General features: G+C 50.2%; 11 protein-coding genes across 11 annotated transcripts; 5 read left to right on the top strand and 6 right to left on the bottom strand.

Annotated features, from left to right (window-relative positions):
* Window positions 1-676: 676 nt before the first annotated feature.
* MYCFIDRAFT_197923 (uncharacterized protein) lies at window positions 677-2,833 on the bottom strand (the record flags this gene model as incomplete). The annotated part of the gene is made up of 3 exons (XM_007930201.1): window positions 677-2,385; window positions 2,561-2,761; window positions 2,827-2,833. The coding sequence occupies 3 exons, from the start codon at window positions 2,831-2,833 to the stop codon at window positions 677-679; spliced, it is 1,917 nt and encodes a 638-aa protein (XP_007928392.1).
* A 910-nt stretch (window positions 2,834-3,743) lies between these two features.
* On the top strand, window positions 3,744-4,909 carry MYCFIDRAFT_215845 (uncharacterized protein; the record flags this gene model as incomplete). Its single annotated transcript, XM_007930200.1, has 1 exon — window positions 3,744-4,909. The coding sequence occupies one exon, from the start codon at window positions 3,744-3,746 to the stop codon at window positions 4,251-4,253; it is 510 nt and encodes a 169-aa protein (XP_007928391.1). The 3' UTR covers window positions 4,254-4,909.
* Window positions 4,910-5,033: 124 nt separating this feature from the next.
* MYCFIDRAFT_77037 (uncharacterized protein) lies at window positions 5,034-7,163 on the bottom strand (the record flags this gene model as incomplete). Its single annotated transcript, XM_007929896.1, has 1 exon — window positions 5,034-7,163. The coding sequence occupies one exon, from the start codon at window positions 7,161-7,163 to the stop codon at window positions 5,034-5,036; it is 2,130 nt and encodes a 709-aa protein (XP_007928087.1).
* A 504-nt stretch (window positions 7,164-7,667) lies between these two features.
* On the bottom strand, window positions 7,668-9,538 carry MYCFIDRAFT_189367 (uncharacterized protein; the record flags this gene model as incomplete). Its single annotated transcript, XM_007930199.1, has 4 exons — window positions 7,668-8,108; window positions 8,163-8,591; window positions 8,647-9,241; window positions 9,519-9,538. 4 exons carry the CDS (start codon window positions 9,536-9,538, stop codon window positions 7,668-7,670), a joined length of 1,485 nt encoding a protein of 494 aa, XP_007928390.1.
* A 958-nt stretch (window positions 9,539-10,496) lies between these two features.
* MYCFIDRAFT_204187 (uncharacterized protein) lies at window positions 10,497-12,227 on the bottom strand (the record flags this gene model as incomplete). Its single annotated transcript, XM_007930198.1, has 3 exons — window positions 10,497-11,340; window positions 11,428-12,115; window positions 12,187-12,227. The coding sequence occupies 3 exons, from the start codon at window positions 12,225-12,227 to the stop codon at window positions 10,921-10,923; spliced, it is 1,149 nt and encodes a 382-aa protein (XP_007928389.1). The 3' UTR covers window positions 10,497-10,920.
* A 2,039-nt stretch (window positions 12,228-14,266) lies between these two features.
* On the top strand, window positions 14,267-16,691 carry MYCFIDRAFT_204186 (uncharacterized protein; the record flags this gene model as incomplete). Its single annotated transcript, XM_007930197.1, has 5 exons — window positions 14,267-14,278; window positions 14,839-14,895; window positions 14,956-15,049; window positions 15,102-15,239; window positions 15,293-16,691. The coding sequence occupies 5 exons, from the start codon at window positions 14,267-14,269 to the stop codon at window positions 16,447-16,449; spliced, it is 1,458 nt and encodes a 485-aa protein (XP_007928388.1). The 3' UTR covers window positions 16,450-16,691.
* A 184-nt stretch (window positions 16,692-16,875) lies between these two features.
* On the top strand, window positions 16,876-17,685 carry MYCFIDRAFT_197917 (uncharacterized protein; the record flags this gene model as incomplete). Its single annotated transcript, XM_007930196.1, has 2 exons — window positions 16,876-17,157; window positions 17,212-17,685. 2 exons carry the CDS (start codon window positions 16,876-16,878, stop codon window positions 17,683-17,685), a joined length of 756 nt encoding a protein of 251 aa, XP_007928387.1.
* An 855-nt stretch (window positions 17,686-18,540) lies between these two features.
* Window positions 18,541-19,321, bottom strand: MYCFIDRAFT_211754 (uncharacterized protein). Its single transcript, XM_007930195.1, has 2 exons — window positions 19,188-19,321; window positions 18,541-19,134 (listed from the first exon to the last, which is right to left on the bottom strand). Exons 1-2 carry the CDS (start codon window positions 19,271-19,273, stop codon window positions 18,672-18,674), a joined length of 549 nt encoding a protein of 182 aa, XP_007928386.1. The 5' UTR covers window positions 19,274-19,321; the 3' UTR covers window positions 18,541-18,671.
* Window positions 19,322-19,479: 158 nt separating this feature from the next.
* Window positions 19,480-20,617, top strand: MYCFIDRAFT_211753 (uncharacterized protein). The gene has a single exon (XM_007930194.1). It carries the CDS (start codon window positions 19,564-19,566, stop codon window positions 20,557-20,559), a length of 996 nt encoding a protein of 331 aa, XP_007928385.1. The 5' UTR covers window positions 19,480-19,563; the 3' UTR covers window positions 20,560-20,617.
* Window positions 20,618-20,642: 25 nt separating this feature from the next.
* On the bottom strand, window positions 20,643-21,834 carry MYCFIDRAFT_28493 (uncharacterized protein; the record flags this gene model as incomplete). Its single annotated transcript, XM_007929727.1, has 2 exons — window positions 20,643-21,052; window positions 21,111-21,834. The coding sequence occupies 2 exons, from the start codon at window positions 21,832-21,834 to the stop codon at window positions 20,643-20,645; spliced, it is 1,134 nt and encodes a 377-aa protein (XP_007927918.1).
* A 1,568-nt stretch (window positions 21,835-23,402) lies between these two features.
* MYCFIDRAFT_176421 (uncharacterized protein) lies at window positions 23,403-25,232 on the top strand (the record flags this gene model as incomplete). Its single annotated transcript, XM_007930193.1, has 6 exons — window positions 23,403-23,410; window positions 24,822-24,870; window positions 24,892-24,922; window positions 24,948-24,954; window positions 24,996-25,093; window positions 25,192-25,232. The coding sequence occupies 6 exons, from the start codon at window positions 23,403-23,405 to the stop codon at window positions 25,230-25,232; spliced, it is 234 nt and encodes a 77-aa protein (XP_007928384.1).
* Window positions 25,233-26,311: the final 1,079 nt, after the last annotated feature.

Raw genomic sequence — 26,311 nt, 5'->3', positions numbered from 1 at the left:
TCTCAATCGAACTTCTGCTGATTGCTTGATGGTGTCTGATCGCGCGCTACTGGTGAGCACTCATACCGGATAGGCTCTGGCTTGGAGATCAGCCTCATCAGCAAGAGAGCCATGCGAAAAAACGGCAAGCTCGGCACAAGATCTTCCAAGGAAGACATGTAACGATTTGTTCTACGCGTCTTCGAGATCAGCGTTGTGGCCGCGGAAAGCGGTGCAGGTCAGGTGTGGTGTAGAACCTTCGTATTGCACTGCCTCACGACCCACTGTCCAATTCCTGTGAGGCGTCACATGAGGCACTTGGAGCGGCACCCCCTTGCCACTGACATAAGGGACTCTATTCCTGGCTATCTAGAGCACAGTACTGTACGTACTGAGGCATTAAATGCCCAGCCTAGCCTTGTAGGCCACTTGGTGTTGCATGCTATCTACGCATTCGCGTGAAGTGCCGAGTGTAGTTTATGAGGAGAGGAGATCTGCTGCGCTGTGGCACATTGGTGGATGACATGCCACTGACTTACTCGCAAGCTCTCCTCTTTGCACTCTAGCTCCGGCAAGGGGGGTGGGCAGCCCTTGTTTGTGCGACTTTCGCAGAGGCAGGCGGGCAGAGCACACTCGGTCCATAATCTCGCGTGTGAGGTGCCAATTCTCCGAAGGATGGGAGCACCCTTTTCCTAAATTAAGGCTGACTGTCAACTCTCAGCGTTACGCCACGCAGCCTTGAAATGGCGGCCGCCAACTCGAAGCGCCGAATTGCAACTAGTTCACCTCCAACCAGTGATGTTGGAAGGCCAGTCTCAGTCCCAATATATCTGTTGAGGCGCTCGCAAATGTCAGCTAGGCTGAGCGCGTGCTCCTTCGTTGCTGCTGCAATGTGCGGAAGAAGGGTAGCAATTGTCCTTGATTGCCCAATCTCGACGATCTGATCTAGTCCCCCAAGATCAATGCCACTCTCCGCACGAGATGGATCATCGACTGCGTCTCTCTGCTGTGAGCTCATGCTGATGAACTTCTTGCGCGAGGCAAATGGCGACCTCAGGCCTTCTAGATCTATTCTGAGAGCACGCTTTGGAATGGAGCCATAATGCTCGTCCTGTGTGACCATGAGTGAATGTTGAGCCATGAGGTCTTGTACTTCTTGGTTGATACAGTGCGGTCTGTAGGAGTCCATCGCGATGACATTGTCTGCAATGCTCAGCCAGTCTCCGAGGCCTCCGATAACTATGACAGTCGACACGCCATGTTGCTGCCACAATGCTCTCGCTTTGCTGATCAGAGGCGTGATGGGCTCGTTGCGAATCAACGCCTCCATGCGCCAATCTCGTACCAGTAGATTCGTTGCCGAGGAGTCCTCGTCGATCAAAATCGTCTTGCAGCCTACTTCCAGAGCTTCCTGTATATTTGTTGCCATTGATGTTGACCCGGAAGCATCTTCGGTCGTAAAGGCATTCGTGGGCTTTGCACCTGGTAGCTGGGAAATGTACGGGCTGATGTCGGTTTTCGAGACACACCTGCCGTCTTCCGCTCTGATCTTGACAGCTGTCTCGTCGCTGACCGCTGCTTCCCGCCCGTCACCTGGAACGTGGTTGTAGATGCCTAGCTCTAGTGCTTCGAGAAGGGTAGATTTGCCATGAAAACCACCTCCAGTCAGCACAGTCACACCTTTCGGAATTCCCATGCCTGTGTAAGCGTTGAGATGGGCTGAAGTCAACGTGACTTCGAGCTCCTTCGGTGATTGAAACTTGACCACATCTGGGCTGTTCATGGGTGTCTGCGAAGCACCGGATGCTCGAGGAAGCACAGAGCCATTGGCGACGAAAGCGACCAGGCCTCGCTGGTCGAGCTGCTGACGGAGTGAATGCTGCTGTTCAGCGGACGATATATGGCGCTCAAGCGTTCGCTCGTCGAGGCTGGCAAGGAAGAGGGATCGTCCCACAACATCAACGAGATTGACTCCCAAGATCTGCCATGCTTGCTGCCCAAGAATAGTCCTCCCTGCCGCTGGAAGCGAGACTGTAAAGCGGAGCTCAATGCTATCATTGCCAGATATCATAGCCGATGTCCTCGGCAGAATCTCCTGACCAGGCTGATTGATGGAGAATGCACCGCCTTTGGGACCGCCCCAACCGCCATTTGCGCTGCCAACCTTGCGGTGAAGGTGGTTCGACGAGATAATTGATGCAGCAACGCGAGTGACATAGTCGCATAAGGCAATCCGACGTATGTCATGCCTCAAGCAGTCGTCTGGAAAGCCCGTGTGTGACCACTTGACAATGGCTCGTACTCGAGATGGCGCTGCATACGCATCTCCTTGGATGTGATCGATGACCAGAGTGAAATGAGGACGATCCTCATGTTGATATGTGCCGAGCAGTCGTTTATATGCCCCTGGGTTTGTGTCAGGATGCTAAGACTCCGGACCTCACGTATATCGCCGATAAGGAAGAGGACCAAGGAAAGCACCAAAGCTTGTTGGAGCAGGATGCTCCGAGTCGGAGGCCGATGCTAGTTGCACCAGTCCGGGCAGGCGGAAGAGGAATGAAAGTATGGAGCGTGCACTTACCATATTGCTGAGAATCGATGGCTACAAGATCACGCTCAAGCTGTTGCCAGCTCTTTAGGTGGCCGCTGGTTGCATTGGCCTGATCTTGCGATGACCGATAGGCTGTTTCATTGAAGGCGTGGCTATCGCCGGCAGCCCCTCGACCTCTACCGCCATAGCGGGCCTTGTAGTAGGCACCACGGGCGGCGCGGGCTCCTCGTCCTGCCCACAGCCAGAGCGGTCAGCGTCGCATCACCGCAGAGGGACACGTGCATCGCCAGTCTTACCACTCATGCTTGTGGAAGACAGCGGATGGCGACGGCGCTGGCGATGGCGATGGCGATGGCGATGGGCGAATGTCTGCTGGGGCAGGTCGGTGAAAGTCGGTGGTCTCTTTAGCTCGGCGCTAGTGGGCAGATTCGTTCTGCGACCCCGGTGTCACTCATCAGATACACTGAAGGCCATGCACGAGCGATCGCGTGGTGTCTGCAAGAGCCAAGAGGGTACTGGCACTGGAAAGGCTAAACTGATTCGTTGGTGGCATGATCCAATCAGCATCGGTGCAATACAACCACGGCCACGGCGCTGGTTTTGGCGGCCATCCCTCCTTCTCGAACCCTTCCACGCAGCAAGGCGGCAGCAACCAGGCACCTGCGTTTTCTGGTCATGGCATCACCGTTGGTGCGATGCAGCAGATGCGTAAGTAGTCCACCCGTCCCAGTCCTGCCTGCCTCAGCATCAGCATTAGCCCGACGTACCTGCTGTCACCTGCCACCCGCCACCTGCCACCTGGAGGTCGTCGGTCGCTGCTGCTTTCGCTGGCGGCGCGTTTTACTTTCAGAACCGACAGCCAGCCTGAGCCACGGCCAGCCTGCCAACCTGCCAGCCTCACCGCATGGCGGCATGGCGACGATGACGCGGGCGACATGCGGCCTGCCAAGCCGAAACATCGACCAAGCGCGGCTGACACGAAAACACAGAAGGCTATGCTAGTGCTAGTTCGAGCAGCCAACCATCCTTCCACCAGCACCACCACCAGCAGCCATCATATACTTCTGCCCCGTACGCCCACTCCGTACCTGCACAAGCGCCACCACCCGTGAGACAGAGCGCTTCTCCGCAGCAGCAGCAGCGCCTATCACCACATGCTGCCGCTAGCCCTGCCCACCCGCCAGAGCACCAGACACCTCCCATCAAGTATCCCATGGCCGCGCCGCCACTGCCTCAAACGCCCGTCAACAAGTCCCAAGCAGACAATGGCAACGCCGCGTCTCCGCCCAAGGGACCGCAGTCGCCCGCCTCACAGAGTCGAGAGGAGCAGCGCATAAACCTTCTTTTCGAGATCAACGTCGAGCTGCTGCAAGAGGTCAACAGGCTACAGGCTGAGGGCAAAGGCGGCGCTATCAGTCCGCAGCAAGTCGCCCAGCTCAAAGCGCAAGGACAGCCGGCCGTACAAGCCTCGGAAGAGTACATCCAATGCTTGCGGAGGGTGCAAGCAAATCTCGCATATCTGATGCCCAAAGCACAGCCAGAGCAAGCAAATCCAGCAAAAGCATCTCAAGGACCCGCGCACATGACACCGCCACCCCACATGCCTCAGCTGCAGGAGAAGTATGATCGACTCAAAGTCTTATTCGATGGATGGCCGGGATTAGACGCCAGGATGGCTGCTTCATCTGCATCGCCCAAGCCGCAACAAACAGGTCCCAACTAGGCAAACGGAGACCAGGATCGTCGATATTCATGCCTGCTCTGCAAAGGCATTCGTTCGATCTGCAATGGCCATTCCCTTCCTGTGAAGCACTCATGATCAATGTCTCCATATGGTGCTCCTACCCTTCCTCGGTCTACGTCTACTGTGGGATTTGCTTCACCGAGAGGTTCGACGTCAGACCTAAATATGATTAAAGTGGTCTCCTTCACATGCCGAAGCGGCTGCAATGCGGCAATTGCGACAGAATGCTGATCCACTATCCCGTTGATTCGAGGCCACATTATGAGGGATTCGATCGAAAGGATAGCGCTACCACTTCCCGTGGACGTCGATCGACTAGGGCTTGAGACGCGGGACAGTACCTGAGATGTAGGATGGAGATCGACTACGCAGAAGTTGCGTCAAGTAGGTCAGGTAGAATGGCCGGGATGGGAGAGTGACGAAGTATTGTTCCACATTTGGCTCACAATCAGAACAACGTGCGGTCTCAAAAAATTTGCACTAGAAGAATTGGTGTGCTCATAGCGTTCTGCGCTGCAGAGGAGTCTCAATTACTTTGCTCCGACCACATGGGAAGAGACAGCCTTCACACCTACGAGATCACAATTTAGCCAGACACATCATAGAATGCAAAAGTAAACTCATCTCACAAGACGAAAATCAGTCCGCGTGAACGTCTTCGTTCCCACCAGCTGGGACTGTATTATATACACAAGAGCGAGCTCGGCTCTCACACACGCACACCACATCCACCCTCACAACCTCTTCATCTCATGCCCATCACCCCTGCGCCCTCGTCGTCTTCTCATAAAACTCCAGCGTACAAGCCGCAAGAAAACAGACAATCTCCTTCCGTCCCTCCACCCAAAACTCCACCAGCGAAGAAATCTCTCCAGCAAACTGACTCCTCTCCCCACCACTGACCTTCATAGTCCCCTGCTCGCCATCAAAGATGATAGAATTCTCCACCTTCTCCCCATCCACAAAACTTTCCGGGTACAAAATGCTCGTCACCTTGACCTTCCCATTCGGCATGAAATCCACCTTCCAACCGAGCAATGAAGCGATAGTTTCCGTGAATTCCGCTCCTTTGGACCGGTAGAGTTGCGTCAGACGTAACTTTTTCTTTTCCGAGAGTTTGAGTTGGTCTTTCAAGTCTGAGATTTGGAGGTTTGCGGATTCGAGGGTGGAGAGGGGCACTGTTTTCGCATTGTGCGGTTTGGACGTGAGTTGGGAGAGTAAGGCTGCGTTTTCTTCGCGGAGCGTTTGGAGGGTGGTTAGTTTGATTGCTTCGATTTTTGATGTTGGGTTGTCGCGGAATTCGAGGACGCGGGTACGTGAGGTGTCTTTCAAGGATTTGATTTGGGCGACGCTGGCTTTGAGTTCGGCTTCGAGGAGTTGGTTTTGTTTTTGTAGTTTTTCGAGGTCGTCTTGGAGAGTTCGTGTCTTACGCTTGAGCTCGCCGAGGCGTTCATTTTCAGCATCGTTCTCTTCCCTGGCTCGCTTTCGTGGTGTCTGTAGCGTGGCTGGTGGCCGTGTCTCTAGCTTGCTGATATCGGCTTGCAATGTCTGTACCTCAGCACGGTATTGATCTGCCAACTTTTCAAGCTCTTGTATGCGATTCGAGTGCGCTTCATCGACTTGCTCGGGCGTGAACTCTGCTTCTTCGGCCTCAAACGTCTTCATCTGCGCTCGAAGATATTCCACTTCTTTCGTAAGGAGATTCTTCTGGCGCTCTAGACGCGCTCGTGCCTTTGCATCTCCAGCAGGCGCAGCCGCCACATTCTTAGCCGCATTACTTCGCGCTTCTTCCAATTCTGCTTGCAGACGCGCCTTATCTGCTTCGACACTCTGCAAATTCTGCTCCAGGACCTTCAGCTCTGGCTGAATTGCGCCAAGTTTGTCCATCAAGTTCATTCGCTCGATTCTTTCTTGCAGGAGTGCTTTTGCCATCTGCTCGGGAGTATCGTAGCGCATGTCCTCCTCGTTCGCAGCATTCGCCTCCAAGTAAGCTGTCCAGCTTCTCTTCTCGTCTTCCAGTATCTGCTTCTGCAATTGAGATTCTGCAAGCTCCTTACGCAGATCCTCTAACATGTGAAGCTTCGCCTCTAAAGCGCGCTTCTCCTCTTCCACGATCTCAACGCTCTTTTGTGCGCTACGTGTCTGCTTCAGCTCTGCGAGCTGCTCACGATTGGTCGCCTCCAGCTTTCTGATATACGTCACCTGCTCCGTGAGCTCCTTCTTGATCACAGCAAGAGTGTCCGAGTCTCCAGTCTGAGCTTTCAGCCGTAGAACCTCATTCTCGAGCTCCCCAACTTCTGCTTCTTTCCGCGCCAGCTTCTGCTGAGTGGTCTGTAGGCTCGCGACTCTACCGTTGAGATCCTGCTGACAGTCTTCAAAAGAAGTCTGTAACGCCACGTACTTTTGTTCCAGCTCACTAAACGCATGTTGATTCTGTCGTCCAACCGATTCTAAATCTGCCTTTGCCTCTTCGAGGTCGTCCCGCAATGATCGATTGTCGTCTTGTAACGATCTGACTCTTTTCTCCAGCTGCAATTTCTCGTTCGCCGCGCGATCTTGAGTCTCCTGCCAATCACGGGATAAAGCTTCTGCTTTCTTGATTGCGGTAGTGCTTGCGCTTTCAGCAGCTTGCGCCCGCTTGTAGTCGGACTCTGCTCGGTTTTGAACTTCGCGTAGTTCTTGCTGGTGTCGCAGCTCATTCAGTTCGCGTTCCTGCTTCAAAGAGTCCAGTTCGTATTGCACGGTGCGCAGTTGTGCTCGGAGATCTTCATTGTTGATATCTGCTCGCGATACGGTCGACTGCTTCATCGTCTCGCGCAATGGCTGCCTTCGTGGCGGCGAGGGTTCTGCGCCGGCCAGAAAGTCGAATGTAGGCTGATTGCGCGCCATGGCGCTGGCCGCTGGGTGTGAAGTCGGTTCAGTTGCTATGAAGGTGTTGTGGAAGAAGCCAGTAACGTAAACAAAGAAAGTGGACGTGTTGATCCATCCCGCCCGCCTAGCGGCTTGAACTTCACTTCACGCACTCGGTCTCGCGCACGTTTTCCTGTTATTCCAAACTATGCTCGACAATGCCACGAATGGGAAGTGACGAAAGTGTCAGAGCAAGGACGAAAAAGACCAGGATTCTGTTACTACACCCTCCAGCGCAAGTCGATTCTCAGTCCGGGAATAATGGGAATTGATCAACGGTATCATCTAAACATCTTCATGCGTTTTACCGTGGGCTAGATACAGCTCATCTATCTGACTTTGTTCATCATGTCTCCCAATGAGAACCATCTCATCATTTCATCCTCATCCTGGGTAGTGCTATCGACGTGGCCCGCTTCGGGCTAGATATGCTATCATGCTGCGGCCCACAGCCGTTTATCGATGCACCCGAACTTGATACGCTTAAGCATTGTAGGTAGAAGCAGAAACATTGCCACCGCGGCCGGTCCAGTTGACGTGAATGTCCTTGCCCTCTGGGTACTTGTCGCTGGCGAACTCTGGCTTGATGCGGAAAGTGTGCGCACCAAAGTAGTCACGCTGAGCCTGGAGCAGGTTGGCTGGAAGATCCTTGGTTCGGAAGCCGTCGAAGAAGGAGAGAGCAGTGGAGAAAGCTGGTGTTGGGATACCCCAGAGAGCGCCCTTGGAGACAACATCTCTCCAGCCCGGCTGGGCGTTGTGGATGGCCTTGTTGAAGAAGTCGTCGAAGAGCAGGTTCTCGAGATCTGGGTTGCTGCGGTATGCCTTGGTGATGTCCTTCAAGAAGACGGAGCGGATGATGCAGCCACCACGCCACATGAGCGCGATCTCTGGCTTCTGGAGCTTCCAGCCGTATTCCTTGGCGGCCTATGGACAGTGTTAGTGACGGACAGAAATTGAAGTTGTCTCAGATGAACTCACACTCTGCATAAGCATGAAGCCTTGTGCGTAAGAAATGATCTTAGAGGCGTAGAGGGCCTGCTCAAGGTTCTTGAGGAACTGCTTCTTGTCGCCCTCGAACTTGGGTGTTGGACCGGAGAGCTTCTGGCTCGCGCGGGTACGCTCGCCCTTGAGCGAGGACAAACATCTCGAGAAGACAGCCTCACCAATGAGTGTCACTGGCTGGCCCATGTCAAGAGCGTTGATGGCAGTCCACTTGCCGGTTCCCTTCTGGCCTGCGGCATCAAGGATCTTCTCAACAAGGGTGGTTCCGTCTTCATCGTTGAAGTAGAGGATATCACGGGTGATTTCGATGAGGAACGAGTCGAGCACGCCCTTGTTCCACTCTGCGAAGACATCGGCCATTTCCTTGCCAGAAAGACCAAGACCACGCTTCATGATGTCGTAGGCCTGTAAAGTATCAGCTCGCCTGCTCACAATTGTTCTGCGATTTTTGAAAGCCCACCTCGCAAATCAGCTGCATGTCTCCGTACTCAATACCGTTATGCACCATCTTAACGTAGTGTCCAGCACCCTCGTCACCGACCCATTGACAGCATGGCTCGCCGTCCGACTTGGCGGAGATAGACTGGAGGACGTCCTTAATGTATGGCCATGCCTCCTCGTTACCACCGGGCATGATGGATGGACCGTAGCGGGCACCCTCCTCACCACCGGAAACACCAGAACCGACGAAGCGAATGCCCTTGGAGGCGAGGTACTTCGTGCGGCGGTTGGTGTCTGGGAAATGCGAGTTACCACCGTCAATGATAATGTCGCCTGGCTCAACACCACCCTCAGTCAAGAGGGTCTCAATGAAGTCGTCGACTGGCTTTCCGGCCATGACGAGCAACATCATGCGTCGTGGCTTCTTGAGCTTCGCGACGAACTCCTTGATGCTGTGTGCGCCCACGATGCTCTTGCCCTTGGCCTCATTGTCCAAAAAGCGGTCGACTTTGGAGACGGTACGGTTGAAGGCGACGACGGTGAATCCGTGGTCGGCGGCGTTAAGGATCAGGTTCTGGCCCATGACGGCCAAACCGATGAGACCGAAGTCTCCGCTGTGAAAAAGCATTGTCAGCCGGGAGCTCTGCCATGGCGGGAAATGGTGCTGTGTTTCTGGAGGAGTCATTCGACAAGAGTGTCTGCATAGGTCGAGCTGTGCCATCTCTTGAAGCAGAGAAGGCAATGCATATACTCTCAGCTGATTTTGCCTTTTCTCGCATTCCAACACATTTCTTGTTGCAAGGCTCTGGCGTTGCGAATAATTCTTCCGGCCAGCGAAACGTTGGTGGAGGGACAATGTGACGATTGACGATGGGGCGGGAGAATACATACACTGCCTCTGGTGCGGACATGGTGGTGGGATGGTGTTGCTTGAAGTGGTTGGAGATGCTGTTCACGCGCTGCTGCGGTGTAGAAGAGGAATTCGGAGAGAGTTTGAGTTGCGTTGGGCTTTGCGGTGACATAGGTCTCATGGCAGTGGGGCTAAAGGCGCAACTGCGGGAGGCTCGAGAGGTCCGAACTGCGATTGCCAAACTCTTCGTCAGCAAGGAACTGCTCATGCACGCCCACGCCCACGCAAACACACACGCTCTTCGCCAGATGCCGCTCGATAGACGTCCGAGATCAAGACAAGGTACATACATAGCTAGTAGTGGCCGCCCGACGAGACGCCTTTTCCCTCTCACAGCTCCGCACTCGTCTTGGACTGACTATCGGGAACCGGTCAACAGCCACACTCCGGCCTCCTCCCCCTCCCACTCTGCCATCTACGCCCGTCAATGGCCGTGTTCGTGCTCGCTCGGCTTTCACTCGGCAATGGAGACAAATCAAACGTTGCGTCAGGCCGCTCAGGCAGACAGGCATTCTGCATCATAGAGGAGCAATCTCATCTTACGATATCACAGCTGCGAGTAGAAACAGGAAGACCCAGCAAACCGAGCCTCCCGCTGGGCAATGATAACAATGCCAGCGTAGCGAAGTCTTGCTTCTAGCTTGGAGCTGTCAAATTTTTGGAAAGCCGGCTACTGCTCCCAACAAACTTCTCGCGCGGAGGCATCCCAGTCAGTCTGTGCGCTCATGGAACTAGGAAGCCGACAGCAGTTTGCCGATGCCCTGCACCCTCCTTTCGAACATATTCTTTACCGTATTTGTCTGTCTCCTGCTTTCGACAAAGTAGTCGAAGGCGTAGAGCAATCTGAGCCCAAGACGGAGCAGCTCGACCCTAGAACATACTGCAAATGAAGTCATGCCGTGCAACAAATGTCAGCAGAACCATATTGAAACACCGCTTTGTGATGAATGGAAGAACGACAGTCATAAACATCAAATCCCCATATCATTCCTATCGAGCGCGAACTTGATGCTTTCCGTCATCACGCCCGAAAGATGTTGGTTGAGCACATCTCCGAACGCCGACGCTAAATGCCAGATTCCACAACCAAATGCGACCAGACGTCGATAGCAGTCTGCCTGCCCGTGGTCTATGTTGAATACAAAACTCGTTTTTCCATGCCGCGAGCAGGGCCTTTACTGGGTATCATTGCGCTCCCCGAAACTTTTCGAGACTCTAGTGTAACATCTCCCCATCCATTCATTCATCCTCCCCGGAATGCCGTGTAAACGCCGATTGTCATCAGACCAGAGGTGGAGCTCTGACCTGGCTAATGCTGGCCCGTGCCGTGAGGCAGGGCTGATTAATTATGTTGTTGAAAAGGACTGACGGCTCAAGGGGTACCTAGTACTTGAGCGTCTTTGGCTTCTCCCAGGTGAAGTCCTGATTGGTGAAGTGGCCGTTCATGGCGGTCTTGCGGTAGACTGGCTTGGCAAGGTCGAGCTCCTTGACGATGACGCCTGGTCTCATGTTGAAGTTGTTGCGAATAATCTCCACGAGTTCCTCGGAGCTCTTGTCGGATGTGCCGTATGTGTCAACGAAGATCGAGAGTGGCTCGGCAACACCGATGGCATAGGAGAACTGCACGAGCGCTCGGCGGGCAAGCTTGGAGTGGACGAGAGATTTGGCGACCCATCGTGCGAGGTATGCGGCAGAGCGGTCGACCTTGCTGTAGTCCTTTCCGGAGAAAGCACCGCCACCGTGTGCACCCCAACCACCGTAGGTGTCGACAATAATCTTACGTCCAGTGAGACCTGCATCTCCCTGAGGACCACCGATGATGAAGAGACCAGATGGTTGAATCTAATTGTATCAGCATTCTGCACCAGTATTCAGAAACGCTTTACTCACGTGGTAGACGGTCTTGTCGTCGAGCAGGTTGGCTGGGATGACCTTCTTGATGATCTTCTCGAGGATCTCCTTTCGCAGCTGCTCAGTGGTGATGTCTGGGCTGTGCTGGGCTGAGACGACGACAGTGTCTACTCTCTTTGGCACGACAGCACCGTTGTCGTGCTCGTACTCGACGGTGACTTGAGTCTTGGTGTCTGGTCGGAGCCATGCAAGGGAGCCATCCTTGGCGGCAGCGTCAAGGGCCGCGTTGAGCTTGTGTGCGAGGAGAATGGTCAATGGCAGCATCTCAGGTGTCTCATCGGTGGCATAGCCGAACATGATACCCTGGTCACCAGCACCGAGGTTCTCGAGGCGCTCCTCATAGTGGAGACCTTGTGCAATATCTGGGCTCTGCTCCTCAATGGCGACGAGGACGTTGCAAGTCTTGTAGTCGAATCCCTTCTCTGAGCTGTCATATCCAATGTCCTTGATCGCCTCACGGATGACCTTCTGGTAGTCTACACGGGTCTTGGTGGTAATCTCACCAAAGATCATGATCATACCAGTCTTTGTAGCAGTCTCGCAGGCAACCTTGGAGGCTGGATCCTCGGCCAAGCAGGCATCGAGAACAGCATCGGAGACCTGGTCGGCAATCTTGTCTGGGTGGCCACGACCGACGGATTCAGAGGTGAAGAGGAAGGTGCCCTTACTGTACGGGGAAAAAATCCGGTTAGCGAGCTCTGGGTCATGCCACGATTGCTGGTTCAATGGCACACTTACGAGCCCTGGTGAGGCTTGTGGTCTCCGTTGACTTGGGTCATGGTGACGGTAGTAGAGCGTGTGTTGTGCGAGGCTCGTGGAGGATTTTGACGAGCGATTGAGCAGTGTCGAGTGGGTGTTTCTTGGTTGAGAGCAGGAACGGCTTTGAAAAGTGAGGAACTCGCCCGCTCACAGATCACAGACTTGCCGGACCCCACTAAACTCGAGCACGGATCACGATTGTTCCTTGTATCATCTCCAAGGCGTTACGCCGGAATGTGTGGCTATTGTTCTCAAATGTCATGGCACTACGACTACACAAAGAGGTGCAATCGCGTTCCCTTCCGTCAGCGACTCGGCAAAGCAATGAGCATTCTAATAAGTACAGCGCCATAATGTATTCTGCTGCTGGTAGCCTCAGGCACACACCGTGCAAAAATCTGAGTACGACTGTACGACAGAGCAAGGAACCCTCCCCCCTTCATCCGAAGTCGCACTTCCTTTCAGATCACGTCAGTTCTGGCTTCGCTTCGTTCGTTTCATCGGTCCCTTTTCCCAAGCACTTGTAACGAACGTTCTCTCACACATTACTAACGACTGGAAGGCATCTTCATTCTCACGTGCACTGGCGATCGCTTTTGTACTGCCAATCGGCTATAAGCGGCTATCATATGCCACACTGCCACTGTCTGCCAGATTTCTCCATCGAGAACGTCCACTACAAACTAGCCGACTATACATACGTGTCCCCTGTTTCGTTCGGCTACCGAAAGAATATGCTGCCTCGTCAAATCACATTCGGCGGGCCGAGAATAATGCAATAATGTCCGCCGCATGTATGCAGATGTGCAGATGTCTAATACCATCCATCCAATGACCGGGATCCTGGTTGTCCATTGCTGGATGATCAGAAGACATGAACTCGTCATTCCCGATCTGTATTAGGGGATATTGGTTCATTGGTTTGAATCGGAGAGCATTTCTGGTCTTATTTGTGTGTACCGCTCCATCGATGCGTGAGTCTCGGACATACAGTTTGGGTCATGCATCGCTGACTTGTATTTTTGGCTGTATTTGCAGTCAGCATTAATGGCAACTCGATCACAGTAGCCTCGAATAATCCGGAAAGGACCCTCAGTGCTACAAGCCCAGCATTTTTTCCCATGCTGCGTGACAAGTCGTAGTCACTCCCCAGCAGAGGAGTGAAAATGCCAAGTACTTTTCGGCCTGCGACAGTCCGTATATCAATAGGGCTGACAAATGGCATTGCCGTTGTCAAAGATAAGCTTCATATAGCAGCACGTAGGTCAAAAGCTCTTCCAGCCCTCGTGTAGATTACCGGTCCTCCTGTGAGTCGGGACGACTGGGCATGGGCCGGTCTGAAAAGGCTGCTACACCAGAAGACCACTCACTGTGGCTGATCTGCTTCTTTTAGCCATACCTTACAGAATTTTGGAGTGTTTGAGAGACAGGACTAAGTTCCCGATGCCAGTCAGTCCAGCGGGAGCGGACATGAGATAGTACAGGCTAGTCGAGCTATGGCACTTGAGTTATTCGATCGGGAAGACTTTGACCAATCTCTCGGCGATATTGTGCGTCTTGCCAAGGAAGATGAGATGTATGTCTGGAAAGTAGCAGATCGAGACCCGCTCCCACGATACGTACGCGAGAAGCTGGTCCTGGTGGGAGATGCTGCGCATTCAATGCAACCACATCAAGGCCGAGGGGCTTCGCAAGCCATAGAAGACGCAGGTGTGCTTGGTGTATTGATGCCAGGTGCTTCAACTTCCGATTTCATCATTGGAAACATTCAACAGACTTCGTGTGAGACGAGGCAGTGCGGTCCAGCTTCTTTCGAGGTTAGAAAGTCTCGAAATGAGTTCCACTCCAGACACTGTCGCGTAACTCCGCACTTTCGTCTCCGAGGAAGAGCTACCAGCGGGTGTGTATCTTCCACACGCTCTCTTGTTGAAACCAATGCTGACCCAAGTATAAGTCGATAGTCCATACACATCGCATTGGCTATTCTCGTATGATTTTTTTTTGGCTGAGGCGCATAGAGCAATGGCTCATTGCTGAAGATTCGCTGCACGGTCGACACATGGAAATAGACGTTAGACCAGAAGTATACGAAGCTTGCGAATGCAGTATGACTTGTCCGATTCACCATTCTCCTCAGCTCTCTCTGCTGTCATGTTCGCTTCGGTCTGCGGTATTCGAAATGACGTTTTCGGCCAGTGAGTCCGTACGGCCATCGATGGCCAGCAATACAGTGCGAGGGCGGATAGTGCGGAGAGGATGAGGGAGAGACGACTGGATAAGGAAGACAAAACCGAGGTGCAAGGTGCGAGGAAGATATGGGCCATAGCGGCTACCTGAAATACAGGATCCCCGCCACTCGATCAAGGGCTACTGTAGAGTTCGAAGTAGTGTAGAGTCGCGGCCAATTTCTCCTTCACTACTCTCGCAACACCTAAGTCCAACATGTCGTCGATACGGGCGACGGCCAGGTCGTCTGGCTCATTGCTCTGCCGGGCATGCAAGCGTCCAGTAGCAACGCAGCCATTCGCTCTGCAAGCATTGCGGGCACTGTCTACAGACAGACAGCACAAGGTGGTCTTGCCATGGTGAAACATTGGCATATAATGTTTCGACAGCTGATGCGTAGAGTAGCTGCTATCCTCCCACCTCGAGCAAGCCGACTCTACCGTATACGATATAATTCAAAAGGTTTGGTCGATCGCACACACCGTACGACATGCGCCTGAACTCGTCTTAACCTATAAATAGGAGAAAAGACGGCAGAAGCACTTTATCAACCTGATCCCATCCGAAAACTTCACGAGCCAAGCAGTGCTCGACGCGCTTGGGAGTGTTATGCAAAGTGAGGCGAATGGATGAGCTTGGAGATCGCACGAGCTGATGTGGAGCAATAGATAAGTACTCTGAGGGATACCCTGGAGCACGATACTATGGAGGCAATGAGTTCATCGATCAAGCGGAGACGCTATGTCAAGAGCGAGCATTGCAGACCTTCAGGCTGAACAACGACTCATGGGGAGTCAACGTACAACGTTTGCGACACAACATGATCTATCTCCATGATTTTCGCTAACATCTTTTCCAGCACTCTCCGGATCGCCTGCCAATCTCTACGCATACTCGGCCGTTCTTAACGCACACGACCGTATCATGGGTCTTGACCTCCCTCATGGCGGCCATCTATCGCACGGCTACCAGATTCCCAACAAGAAGATCTCCATGATCTCGAAGTATTTCGAAACCTTGCCATATCGATTAGACGAGACGTCTGGCCTCATCGACTACGATCGCTTGGAAGAGATGGCATTGCTTTACCGACCGAAGATCATAATTGCAGGAACAAGCGCATATAGTCGATTGATCGACTACGATCGGTTTAGAAAGATCGCAGACAAGGTGGGCAACTGCTACCTGCTCGCAGACATGGCACACATTTCTGGTCTTGTAGCTGCAGGCGTAGTTCCGTCGCCATTCGAATATGCAGACATTGTTACAACGACTACCCACAAGAGCTTGAGAGGACCGCGAGGAGCTATGATCTTCTTCCGCAAGGGCGTGCGAAGTGTCGACAAGAAGGGTAAAGAGGAGCTCTATGACTTGGAGAACCCGATCAACGCTTCCGTGTTCCCAGGACACCAAGGAGGACCGCATAATCACACCATCACCGCGCTCGCAGTAGCACTTCACCAAGCACAACAGCCAGAATTCAAGGAGTATCAGCAACAGGTTCTCGAGAACGCGAAAGCGCTAGCAGGACGTCTTGGTGATGCGAAAGAGTCAGGTGGACTTGGATACAACATCGTCTCTGGAGGCACAGATAATCATCTTGTGCTTGTGGATCTAAAGGACAAGGGTATCGACGGCGCGCGGGTAGAGCGTGTATTGGAACTGGTCGGCGTTGCCGCAAACAAGAACACAGTACCTGGTGATAAGTCCGCCCTGAAGCCGGGTGGCCTTCGCATGGGAACTCCGGCCATGACAACGCGAAACTTTCAGCGCGACGACTTCAAGCGTGTGGCAGATATCGTCCATAGAGCGGTCAATATCACAAAGACGCTCGATGTCAAGGCGAAGGAGGCGGCTGAGAAGAGTGGGCGCAAGAACCCAGGCAGCGTGAACGCCTTCCGAGAATACGTGAAGAACGGTGAAGAAGTTGTTGAAATCGTCGAGCTCAGACAAGAAGTCGAGGCATGGGTCGGCACTTTTGCACTGCCTTGGTCTGACACCGAGATGGCGCCATAGTAGGCGATCAAGGAGTTTTTGCATGGGTAATCAAAAGAGCATTGAGTGGCGTTTGCAAGGAAGCACTGTGCTCTTAGCGACTGGTTTGTATATACCTATTCTTCAACACGGGTGCGCCGTTCGAGGCAGCTGAAATGCTCACGATACGCCATTAGCATTCAAAACAGCAACGTAGATCCACGGCTAATAGCCTCGGGGCCTGACAATGCTTGCAGGGTTAGAAAGAATGCCATCTGCTACTGCTGCTTCACTCGCTCCTTCCTGCATGTGAGCCTTGGCGAGCGTTGGAACGTGCTTGCCGAACCCGCCGCCTCGACTATCTTCACTTCGCACTTCCCATCATCTTCCATAAAATCACCACACCGAGTCGACTCTCGAATTGACAAAACGATAGTAAACGTTGCGGTGGACAGCAAAGTAACCACCATGCCATACCCATCAACAGGCTCGGCCGTAAACACGCTCCTAACTGTAACGAGCACGCTGATCCTATCAGCAGATATCGATGCGCACTCGCCCAAACTCGCTGCAGCCATGCCCGAAATACCTACGCCAGCGCCTACTTTGTCTGGTGACACTCGAACCCTGAGGTGGTACGAGAAGCCGGCATGCACACCAGCAGCGGTCGGACTCTTCCTTTACAGCATCGCCAGCTTGGTGTTGCTAATGTATTTGTGCGTCGGAGGCCGTCTGGACTCTAAGCTCAACGTGAGTCGCCCAGTACAAATTCCTACTGTGACAATACTAAATCCAGCATGACAGATCCAGCCCTCGATCCGCAGCCGACGGCGAGAGCAGCAACGCCGACAGCGCGAATATTGGGAGCGTTACGATTCGGAAGTGGCGCAAGCACCAACCTCCGTGCCACAGCGAAATCGCAGCGACTCCATTGTCACTATCATGGGCAATGGGGACGAAGCAGAAATCGCAGCCATCCGTCAAGAGCTACGCGCTGCTGGCATCGACATCTCCGAACGCACGTTACGGGAGCAGCGACGCCGACATGATCAGCTTTATGACGAGTTCGACGAGGCCAATCGCATCATCACGTGGCCTGGAACTCAACAACCGACTGATGCGGAAGTTGAAGCTGCGTACGAGGCAGAGCTGGAGCGGGTCCGGCATAGGCGGTCTTTGAATGAGGCTGGGTACCTGGCTCGCCTTACTCCTGAGCAGCGCCGAGCCCGAGCAGACGCTCAGATCATGGAGAATATGCGAGCGCTTGGAATGTTGTGAGGAGGTGTTGAGATGCGCAAAGCAGACCGCGAGTGCAGATTCTGGGACAGCGGAGGACATAGCATCGCTTTATCTGGTTGAACGAGGCTTGGTTGGTCAAGAGGTATTACAGATCCGCTGGGTCGTTCTCAGGCAGGTCTCATGGCTACTCCTGATCGCCCAGGGCGCGGCGTCACCAAGTTTATGAAGCCTATGATAGTCAACTTTGTCTGGACTCAATGCGTTGCCCCTTTCATGTTGGTGGCATTACGCGTCCATAATTGGCTGATCGAGATGTATGAAAATCTCTCATCTGAATTCCTGCTTCTTTCATGCTGCTTGTACTCTAGCTTCGACCTTGCCTTTGATTGACGGCTGAAGTCCATTGGCAAAAAGTCTCCAGCTCTGCTGTGAAGCTCCCGTCCTGCATAGCTGACTTGAAGTTGACGCAGTGGTCGAAACACACGGTCAGCTCAAACTTTCATGAATCGTTTTTTCAAAAACTGCAAAAAGAAACTCTCCTACATTTACGATTCCACGCGAAGTGGCTTCATCAGAGATAGTGAAAACCCTCTTTCGAGATTTTATCAACTGTATTTCCCGCCTGACAGGTCTTATTATGAGCATCAACTTCGCTCGCCGATTGCAGGGTTCTAGAACGCAATCGCTCTCACCACGAAGCCTGTGGGTTGAGCATTGTGATTGGTCTATGAGATATTGTGAAGTTGTGGTGGTATATGAATGTTGCCTTCGGTTAGTGAGAAGTGAGTCAGGCGCGAGGAGCATTCCCCAGAGATCGAATCATCAATGATCAAAGTCGATTTCTTTCGAGAAGTCAGTAGCCAACGTCAGTCTAGCGTCGTAAGAGGGGAACCTGATATCCTCAATCGATTCTCTATCGTGAATCTGCCATATAGGTGTCTGCTGCTGTAGAGCTGAGTATGACATCCTCTTTCAACGCCAGCGCTATGCGGCCATACACTCATGAAAGCAACTCCATCGTATCATCAATCACATCTTCCGTCTTTCCATCCTGTCCGCCATCGCTGTTCCCATAAATTACAATCGAAGCTCTTCTTCCCAAGTTTGACATTGACCGCATTATGCGCTTCGCACATCCAGCGTCCAAACTCTTCTCTGTTACTGACTTGAGGTTCATTGCCGTCTTTCATCCAAGCTCGGAAATCATCTGCGCAAACCCAGCACGGGTACATTTTCCCAAATAGACTCAAGAACTGCTTGGTCTCGGATTGCTGTACGAAGGATGGCTTTTCGGGATAGTTGGCGGTCATGGTATGGAGTAACGTCCAAGTTGATCGCCCGAGCTCCTCGACGTCTGCTGGACAATCTGATGTCGATGCGGTCTGCGCCTGGGTCTGGGCTTGAGCTATCGAAGCGAATGGACTGCTACCTTTCGTACTCTGTTTCATCATCGCCTTCCATGCAGCACCGGAGGTGCAGGTTTTGCATCTGTAACACTGTAAGCTGTGGCTTAATGACCGACTCAAGCATGGACAACATACGGCTTGCCATCAGGCCCAAGCACCACGCCTTTCGGCAGAGGTCTACTGCCATCCCGCAATTGAGCCTGCTGCTCTTCTGTCGCCATTATCGGCTGCACTGGCACGCCCGTCTCCTTCTCAACCCTACAAAAGAAATACTGCAAGATAGGAAATTCGACTTGGGTGACAGGCATCTCATCTCTCCGCCATCTCAAACACCTGCCAAATCCGCCGCCAGAGACGCAAGCATCAGCCACAAAATAGAGTTCACCGGCTGCCGATCGTGCCGAGACTCTCGTGTAACGTCCATTCACATCAATCCACATCGACCTTGCCATTTCACGTCTGTCCTTGACATGAAGCTGGCCTTCATACGGACACAAATCATAAAGAGACAATGGAGCAAGTGACGGCTGGTCTCGGAGACTTGAGCCTAAACCAGATCCCCATCTACCTCCTCAAAACCAAATCCTCACCCTCAGACAATTACGAAGAATACTTCAGCACGATAGAAAACGGCAAATTTAAACCCATCTTCGTTCCAGTCCTGGAACATCTGTTCCGAGACGATGCTTTGCGAGCTCTGAAACGGCATGCAGAACGCTTCGCATTTGCAGGCGGCAGCGAAGCCACAGCACGACAGAAGGCCACCAACAATCCCGCAAAACGCCATAGCGGGATCATCTTCACATCTCAACGAGCCGTGGATGCGTTTAGCACAGTGATCATGAAATTGGATCCTTCCAAGAAACAAGCTCTTTTCGATAAGGATATGCCACTCTACGTTGTTGGTCCTGCTACGGCGAAAGGAGTCGCTGCGCTGGACTTGCCGTGCCCGATTCTCGGCGAGGAGACTGGGAACGGTGATGCATTGGCGCAGTTCATTCTGAAGCATCAAAATAGTTTATCACCAGAACTCACCGCTCTGAATGGGAGGAAATTGCCACTTTTGTTTTTGGTTGGAGAGCAGAGGCGGGATATCATTCCAAAAACTCTGCAGTCTGAGGATTTGCCTCCTACACAACAGATCCCTGTGACGGAGGTGATTGTATACGAGACTGGCGAGATGACGACTTTCGAGGAAGAGTTCTCAGATCTGCTTTCTGAGGCGAAAGCGGCGAAGGTCAAGGAGCAGTGGGCTGTTGTGTTCAGTCCACAGGGTTGTGAAGCTATGCTAAGTGCGCTCGGCTGGCTGGATGAGAAGTCGGGCAAGTATAGTTCTGGGCGAAGAGAGATCATGTCTGGACCGGTGGCGACGAGGATTGCTACGATCGGTCCCACTACGAAAGATTTCTTGCAGACGCAGTTCGGGTTTGAGCCAGATGTTTGTGCTGAGAAGCCCAGTCCAGAGGGTGTGGCAGATGGCATTCTCAAGTTCAGGGATACTGCATGATCTATCAAAAGCACTCAAGATACCCATTTGAAGCTTTCATCAAGCATGTTGCAATCCTATCCTTTTGCACTATCTTTCAAGATCTAAGTCATTTTAAGCCCACCAATACCATGACTTCCTCCAGTGCCAGTGCCAGTCAAAGGTCTCGGTCTTGCTGCAGGCTGCTCTGGTAAATATGCTGTGCCGTTGTCCTGAAAAGCGAAGTCATTGAGCTCCGGCTCTTGAACAGCACCTAGAGCAAATTCTGCGCTTTGTCGAATGCGTGTCACGCTCACGTCGAAAACATCATACCTTTGATATCCTCCGCCAACTACATCATGGAATTGCTTCGGCTCGACGCATTCATTGAGATCCATATCTGCGTATACAATACCCTCCTCGCCCTGTATATGTTCGCCAATTTGCGCGCCAGACGGATCAAGGAACATGGAAGCGCCTTGAGTGAGTGATTCTAGTGTCTCCGCTGCGGAAGGCGAGTGCTTGATGATCGTGTCTGCCTCAACAGTCAGTACTTCGAATTTCCCGACCTTTGAAATTGACGGCAAAGCTACCTTCCATTTCCTTATCCATATACCCAGAACACATAACACCAAAGACTTTACCCTCAAAGCACTGTGCAGAAGTCCTCGTCCGGTTGGCAGCCAGATTATCATACTGTTTCCCGCCATCCGCCAGACGTCGCGTCGGCCAAACCGCAGGCCAAGATGTGATATGTAATTGCTCTCCTTGCGCCATCAAAGACCAACGAGCCAAAGGGTTGGTATTCTCCCCACAGATAAGTCCTCCCACTTTGCCACAACGGCCTGTATCGACGACTTTAAGACCCGCTCCATCTCCGGGCGACCAAGTTAACTTCTCATAGAAAGTTGGCATAAGTTTCCTGTGGTGGCAGAGAATCTTGCCTTCGTCCGAAATGAGAACCGAAGAATTCCAAAGACATCCAACACTGACTGGCGAACGCTCGTTGAAGCCAACGTGGGCAAAAATCCGGGATTGGGCACATGCTTGTTGAAGCGTTCGCATCTCTTTGCCATTGATCAGAATGCTTTGCTCGGCAAGTCTTCCGAATAGGTTGTGATTGTCGATTGGCGCGGCTACGGCAGCCCAAAGTGGATAGCCTGGAACGTGGACTTCGGGAAAGGCTACCAGGTCTGCTTTGTTGCGTGCCGCTTCTTGTATCAGGCCGATGGTCTTCTGTACGGTTTTCGCTGTGTCAAGAAAGACCGGTGCTACATTACAAGCTGCCACTCGCACTTTGGGAAGCCAGGTCGCCATCAGGAAGGACTCCTGCAATTCTTGGTCACCCTTCAAGCTCTAGAAAAGGATCTGGAGGAGGCAGGTTTTGGCCGGGGTTTGGCCACTACATGCGTGTAAGTGTCCACTTGTAGGGCGTGATGGGCTAGAAAGTAGTGGTTTTGAAGCTGCCCGACACCTCGTGTTCGCTTCTTTACGTGATGCGGGGTCGACCGCGGTCCAGGAAGTAAGTCAATTGGAGTCGGAAACTGTAGAGAAATGCCATTTTCTCGACCCTATCGATATGTTGACTGTTGGGAGAGCTCACTGAGGTCGTTTTGCCAGCCACGTCACACAATTGCCATGAACAATTTGCTCGTATGATCGGATGCTAGAAGCATCATGGTCGTCAATCGGCTCATCGAAAGCTGCCCAGCCATTGGCCTTGCTTGTTCTAGCTTGCCCCCTCGAAGTAACATACTTGGCGTCTTGTAGGTGAGCAGACATCTTGCTCGATGCTTCAAATCTTTTGTCTCTAGTCAGTCTTCTGCCTCTAGGCTCATGGCCATAATCTTGCGCATCGTTTCTGTTCGTGCTGCGGTTGGGTGGTTGGTATTGCTGACCAAAGTCGGTCTTACGAGGTAGCCTTAATGATTGCCATCTTGGGCCAGAGACTGTCCGCCAGGTGGAGAACGTGCGCGAGAGACGCTCAGAAGCAGCACGTCGGACCCCAGTTGCCTCGGGTCTGCGCGAACTGGAGCGTTCGGTCTTCCCATAAGGAATCTGCTGCTCTCTGTGCAAACCATCAATTTGCTTATCACACGCAGAAGACTCCGCTTGAACGCAGGCAGTGTCCTCCAACTCTGCAACATGCGGCGCCTGTACCGATTCTGGTAATGCTCTCGGAGCGCCATAGCTGGATTGCTGAGTCCATCTGGCACTTCGGCACGAAAGGTTGCTTGATAGCAACAAATGCTCGTTAAAATAGTCAGACCTGAGCGTTCGATGGCATCCAAGACACGTCTTCAGCCAGACCGGCCGTCCAATTTCCAGATGTCTGGTAAAGACATCGTCCAGAGGGAATTGTTGGAAGCATGCCTTGAAATTGCTGCGAAACAGCATTGATCTGCGAGACGTCTCCTCATGGCCATTATATGACAAGCCGCCCTCCGCGAGGCATGTCTTAGAGGCTGTCGGATGAACCTCTTGGCTGCTGCCAGCCACCGCGTTTTCGGGCAAGAAAGCGTCTCTCTTCGTCACGATGGCGTCAGCTTCAGCTTCCGAGACTATGTTCGCGATTGGAACATGGCTAGTAGCAGTCAAATGCTTGAGATTCTGGCGCTGTTGATGCGGGCATTCCTCTCCTGTGATCAATAGTGCTAGAAGGCCAGAGAGGTGCACTGTCCAACCTCGGATGAGGCCGGAACGCACCCATGAAAGTAATGATGTTGTGAAATAAAGGACACTGGAGAAACTGAGAATTGCCATGCCATCAAAGGAGATGGCGAAATTCAAGCATAACATGATGAATCAGAAGCGACACTTCTTCTAGCGAAGGACTCAGTAGCTCGTACATACCGTCAAATCTTACCTGAGCATCTTGTGCAATAATGCGCTCGTGATCGATAATAAAATGTGCTCCTAGGCGGCTAGCGCGTGCCTAGAGGAGTGCGAGCGAAGCTTTCGCCTTATATATACTAAGCTAATTCGGTTCTTTAGACCTCGAAGCTAGACCTCGAAGCTATTACTATTATTATACGATTTAGTTCTATTAGAATAGTTTATTAGGAATAAGTATTTTTATATTTTTATATTACTATTTTTCTTTTCTAGTATTTTAGATACTACTTTATTATTTTTAACTTTATATATATTACTTACTTTTATTCTAGTTTTCTCTAATTTTTTATATCTATTACTACTTTTTATATTATTAAAAAAACTATTTTTAATTTTTTTCTTTAATGTTTTACAGTTTTTCTATTTAGTATCTTACTTGTTTTACTTACCCATTTTATATTTTCTTATTTATTTTTATTATATGTTTTCTTTTTTCTAATACGTCTAAGTCCTCTTATTTATATCCTTATTTATTACTTGTTTTCTATCTTACTACTTAGTTTAGTACTAGCTTATTATTTAGTCTATTAATTAGCTTATTATTTAGTTTATTATTTACTTTGTTCTCTAGTTTTTTATTTTATCTATTATTTGCTTTATTATTTAGTTTCTTCTCTAGTTTATTATTTACCTTCTTTTTAACTTTATTATAAGTTATTTATTTACTAGAATATAATTTATTTTATTAATTGTTTAACTAATTGTTTAACTAATTGCTTTACTAATTGTTTAATTAATTATTTAATTAATTGCCTTACTAATTGTTCTACTATTGTTTTATTAATTGTTTTATTAATTGTTTTGTTAATTGTTTTGTTAATTGTTTTATTTATCGTTTTATTAATTGTTTTGTTAATTGTTTTGTTAATTGTTTTATTAATTGTTTTGTTAATTGTTCTATTAATTGTTTTATTTGTTGTTTTATTAGTTGTTTTATTAGTTGTTTTATTAGTTGTTTTGTTTGTTGTTTTGTTAATTGTTTTACTAACCAGGATAGTACCCGTACGTAAGTACTTCTGCTCCTTCTACTTACGTAGTAATAGCGGTAGCGCCCGCGAGTTTTTAAATTTTATATATACCTAGTATAGCGGAGCCGCGAATTTTAGGGTTCCTCGCTCTTATTCTCGCTCTCGTTCCTTTAATATTTTTCGGTAATTTTATAAATTTAAATCGTATGTTTTCTATAATTAAAATTAATTTTTCTATAGGTTCTTTTATTAAAAGTTGTTTTATAAATTCTTTTATTAATGTTTTAGTTAATTTTCTTATTAATTTTCTTATTAATTGTTTGTATATTTTACTATATATTTTACTATATATTTGAAGTATTAGAAGGAAGGCAAAAGGCTTTACTAGCGGTTGTTCGGGAAGTCGGCGCTTGTTCGGGAAGTCGGCGCTTGTTCGGGAAGTCGGCGCGGTAACGTCTTCGGAGGCCGAGTTTGTCCGTCCCACCAGTTCGTGTAGAATGCAGCCAATCAGAGCTTCAGCTTTCTAAAATCCGGGGAACCACGTGCCTGGTCAAACAGGGAATTAAGCCACTGTGTGAGACCTGCTATCGTAGTGCGAGCTTCGCTCGCAACTAGGAAGTGTTGTGGACCGCGGGCGCGTTCCAAGAGTAGCAGCGCAGAGGTCATCCACGTTCGAAAATTTTCGGCTTGGCGTTACTTAAAAAAAGCCGGCGGTGAGTACCTCCCTAACCTAGGCTACCCCGGATTTCCTAGGTACGGTGTACACTCTATATACGAACTTAAATTCCAACCCGGCATCCAATCATTTGAGTTGGTTTGCTGTTTGACGAGTGTCCTTATACACTTTATTGAGGGCCTGAAATTTTCGGGAGCAGGGGTGTCCGGCTACTATGTAGCGTTGTAATCCTCCGGCGGCAGACTATTTAATACTTTGGACCTCGCTATAATAATAGCACAGTTCAAGGTATTAATTTTTAAATATTTTACGATCCCTTTTTTTTACTTTTTAGGAAAGGGGTTTTTTTCGAAGTCTATTATATATATATATATATAATAAGATAGTATATATAATAAGATAGTATATATAATAAGATAGTATATATAATAAGATAGTATATATAATAAGATAGTATATATAGTAAAGAGTATATATAAACGTATATATAGAAAGTAAATATACTAGTTATAGGTATATATTTATAATGCTAGTATACAATATATTATAAGAGTATTAGGATAGATTAGGCTAATATTAGTAGAAACTATACCGTTATTACCGGACAACTTAGTCCGTTATATAACCTAGATATATTCGAAAATCAAAGAAATATATACGTTTACTTAAATTATAGAATTAGAGCCGCGCGAGTTAGTATAATAGTCTAGCAACCTGTTAAGTTACTTAGATAGGAACTCGATAATAGAATTTCCTCTTAGTAGTTACAGTCTATTCTAAACGCCGTCTAAGTATAAAACTATATATAGTAGATTAATATATAAAGTACTCCTCCTCCTTGAAAGTTAAAACCTAACTCCGATATAGTAGTACTACTACCTCCTATCCTAGACGCCGTCTAAGCATAAAACTATATATAGTAGATTAATATATAAAGTACTCCTCCTCCTCGAAACTAACTCGTAGACTTAGCGAAAATTATATATCTAGTATAAAAAAAAAGTCGATATACCTACTAGACGCCCTAGAGCCTTACTATCGCCCCCCCCCCGATTAGGCTAATACTTAGTACCCTATAGGCTATTATATTAGGGCGCCCCTAGACTAGATAGCTATAGAATACGGAGTATCCTATATATATCTCGATAAATACTAATCCGATTTCAATAAAAATTATACTATTAGAACCGCGCGGGTCGGTTCTATAGAACGTAAAACTTTTATATAAATCGACGACCTTCGAATTTAGTATTAG

This window comes from Pseudocercospora fijiensis, assembly GCF_000340215.1.
Source record: "Pseudocercospora fijiensis CIRAD86 unplaced genomic scaffold MYCFIscaffold_6, whole genome shotgun sequence".
Classification (NCBI taxonomy): Eukaryota; Fungi; Ascomycota; class Dothideomycetes; order Mycosphaerellales; family Mycosphaerellaceae; genus Pseudocercospora; species Pseudocercospora fijiensis.
The sequence above is the reverse complement of the archived record's forward strand: the minus strand, read 5'-3'. Positions and strand labels throughout refer to the sequence as shown.

Excerpts from the sequence above, each read along its gene's own strand:
- MYCFIDRAFT_211754 (XM_007930195.1), bottom strand. The coding sequence starts at position 19,273 with ATGGCGACAGAAGAGCAGCAGGCTCAATTGCGGGATGGCAGTAGACCT. Across the intron at positions 19,135-19,187 it reads CTTGGGCCTGATGGCAAGCC|ATGCAAAACCTGCACCTCCG; the intron begins GTATGTTGTCCA and ends ACAGTGTTACAG.
- MYCFIDRAFT_211753 (XM_007930194.1), top strand. The coding sequence starts at position 19,564 with ATGGAGCAAGTGACGGCTGGTCTCGGAGACTTGAGCCTAAACCAGATC.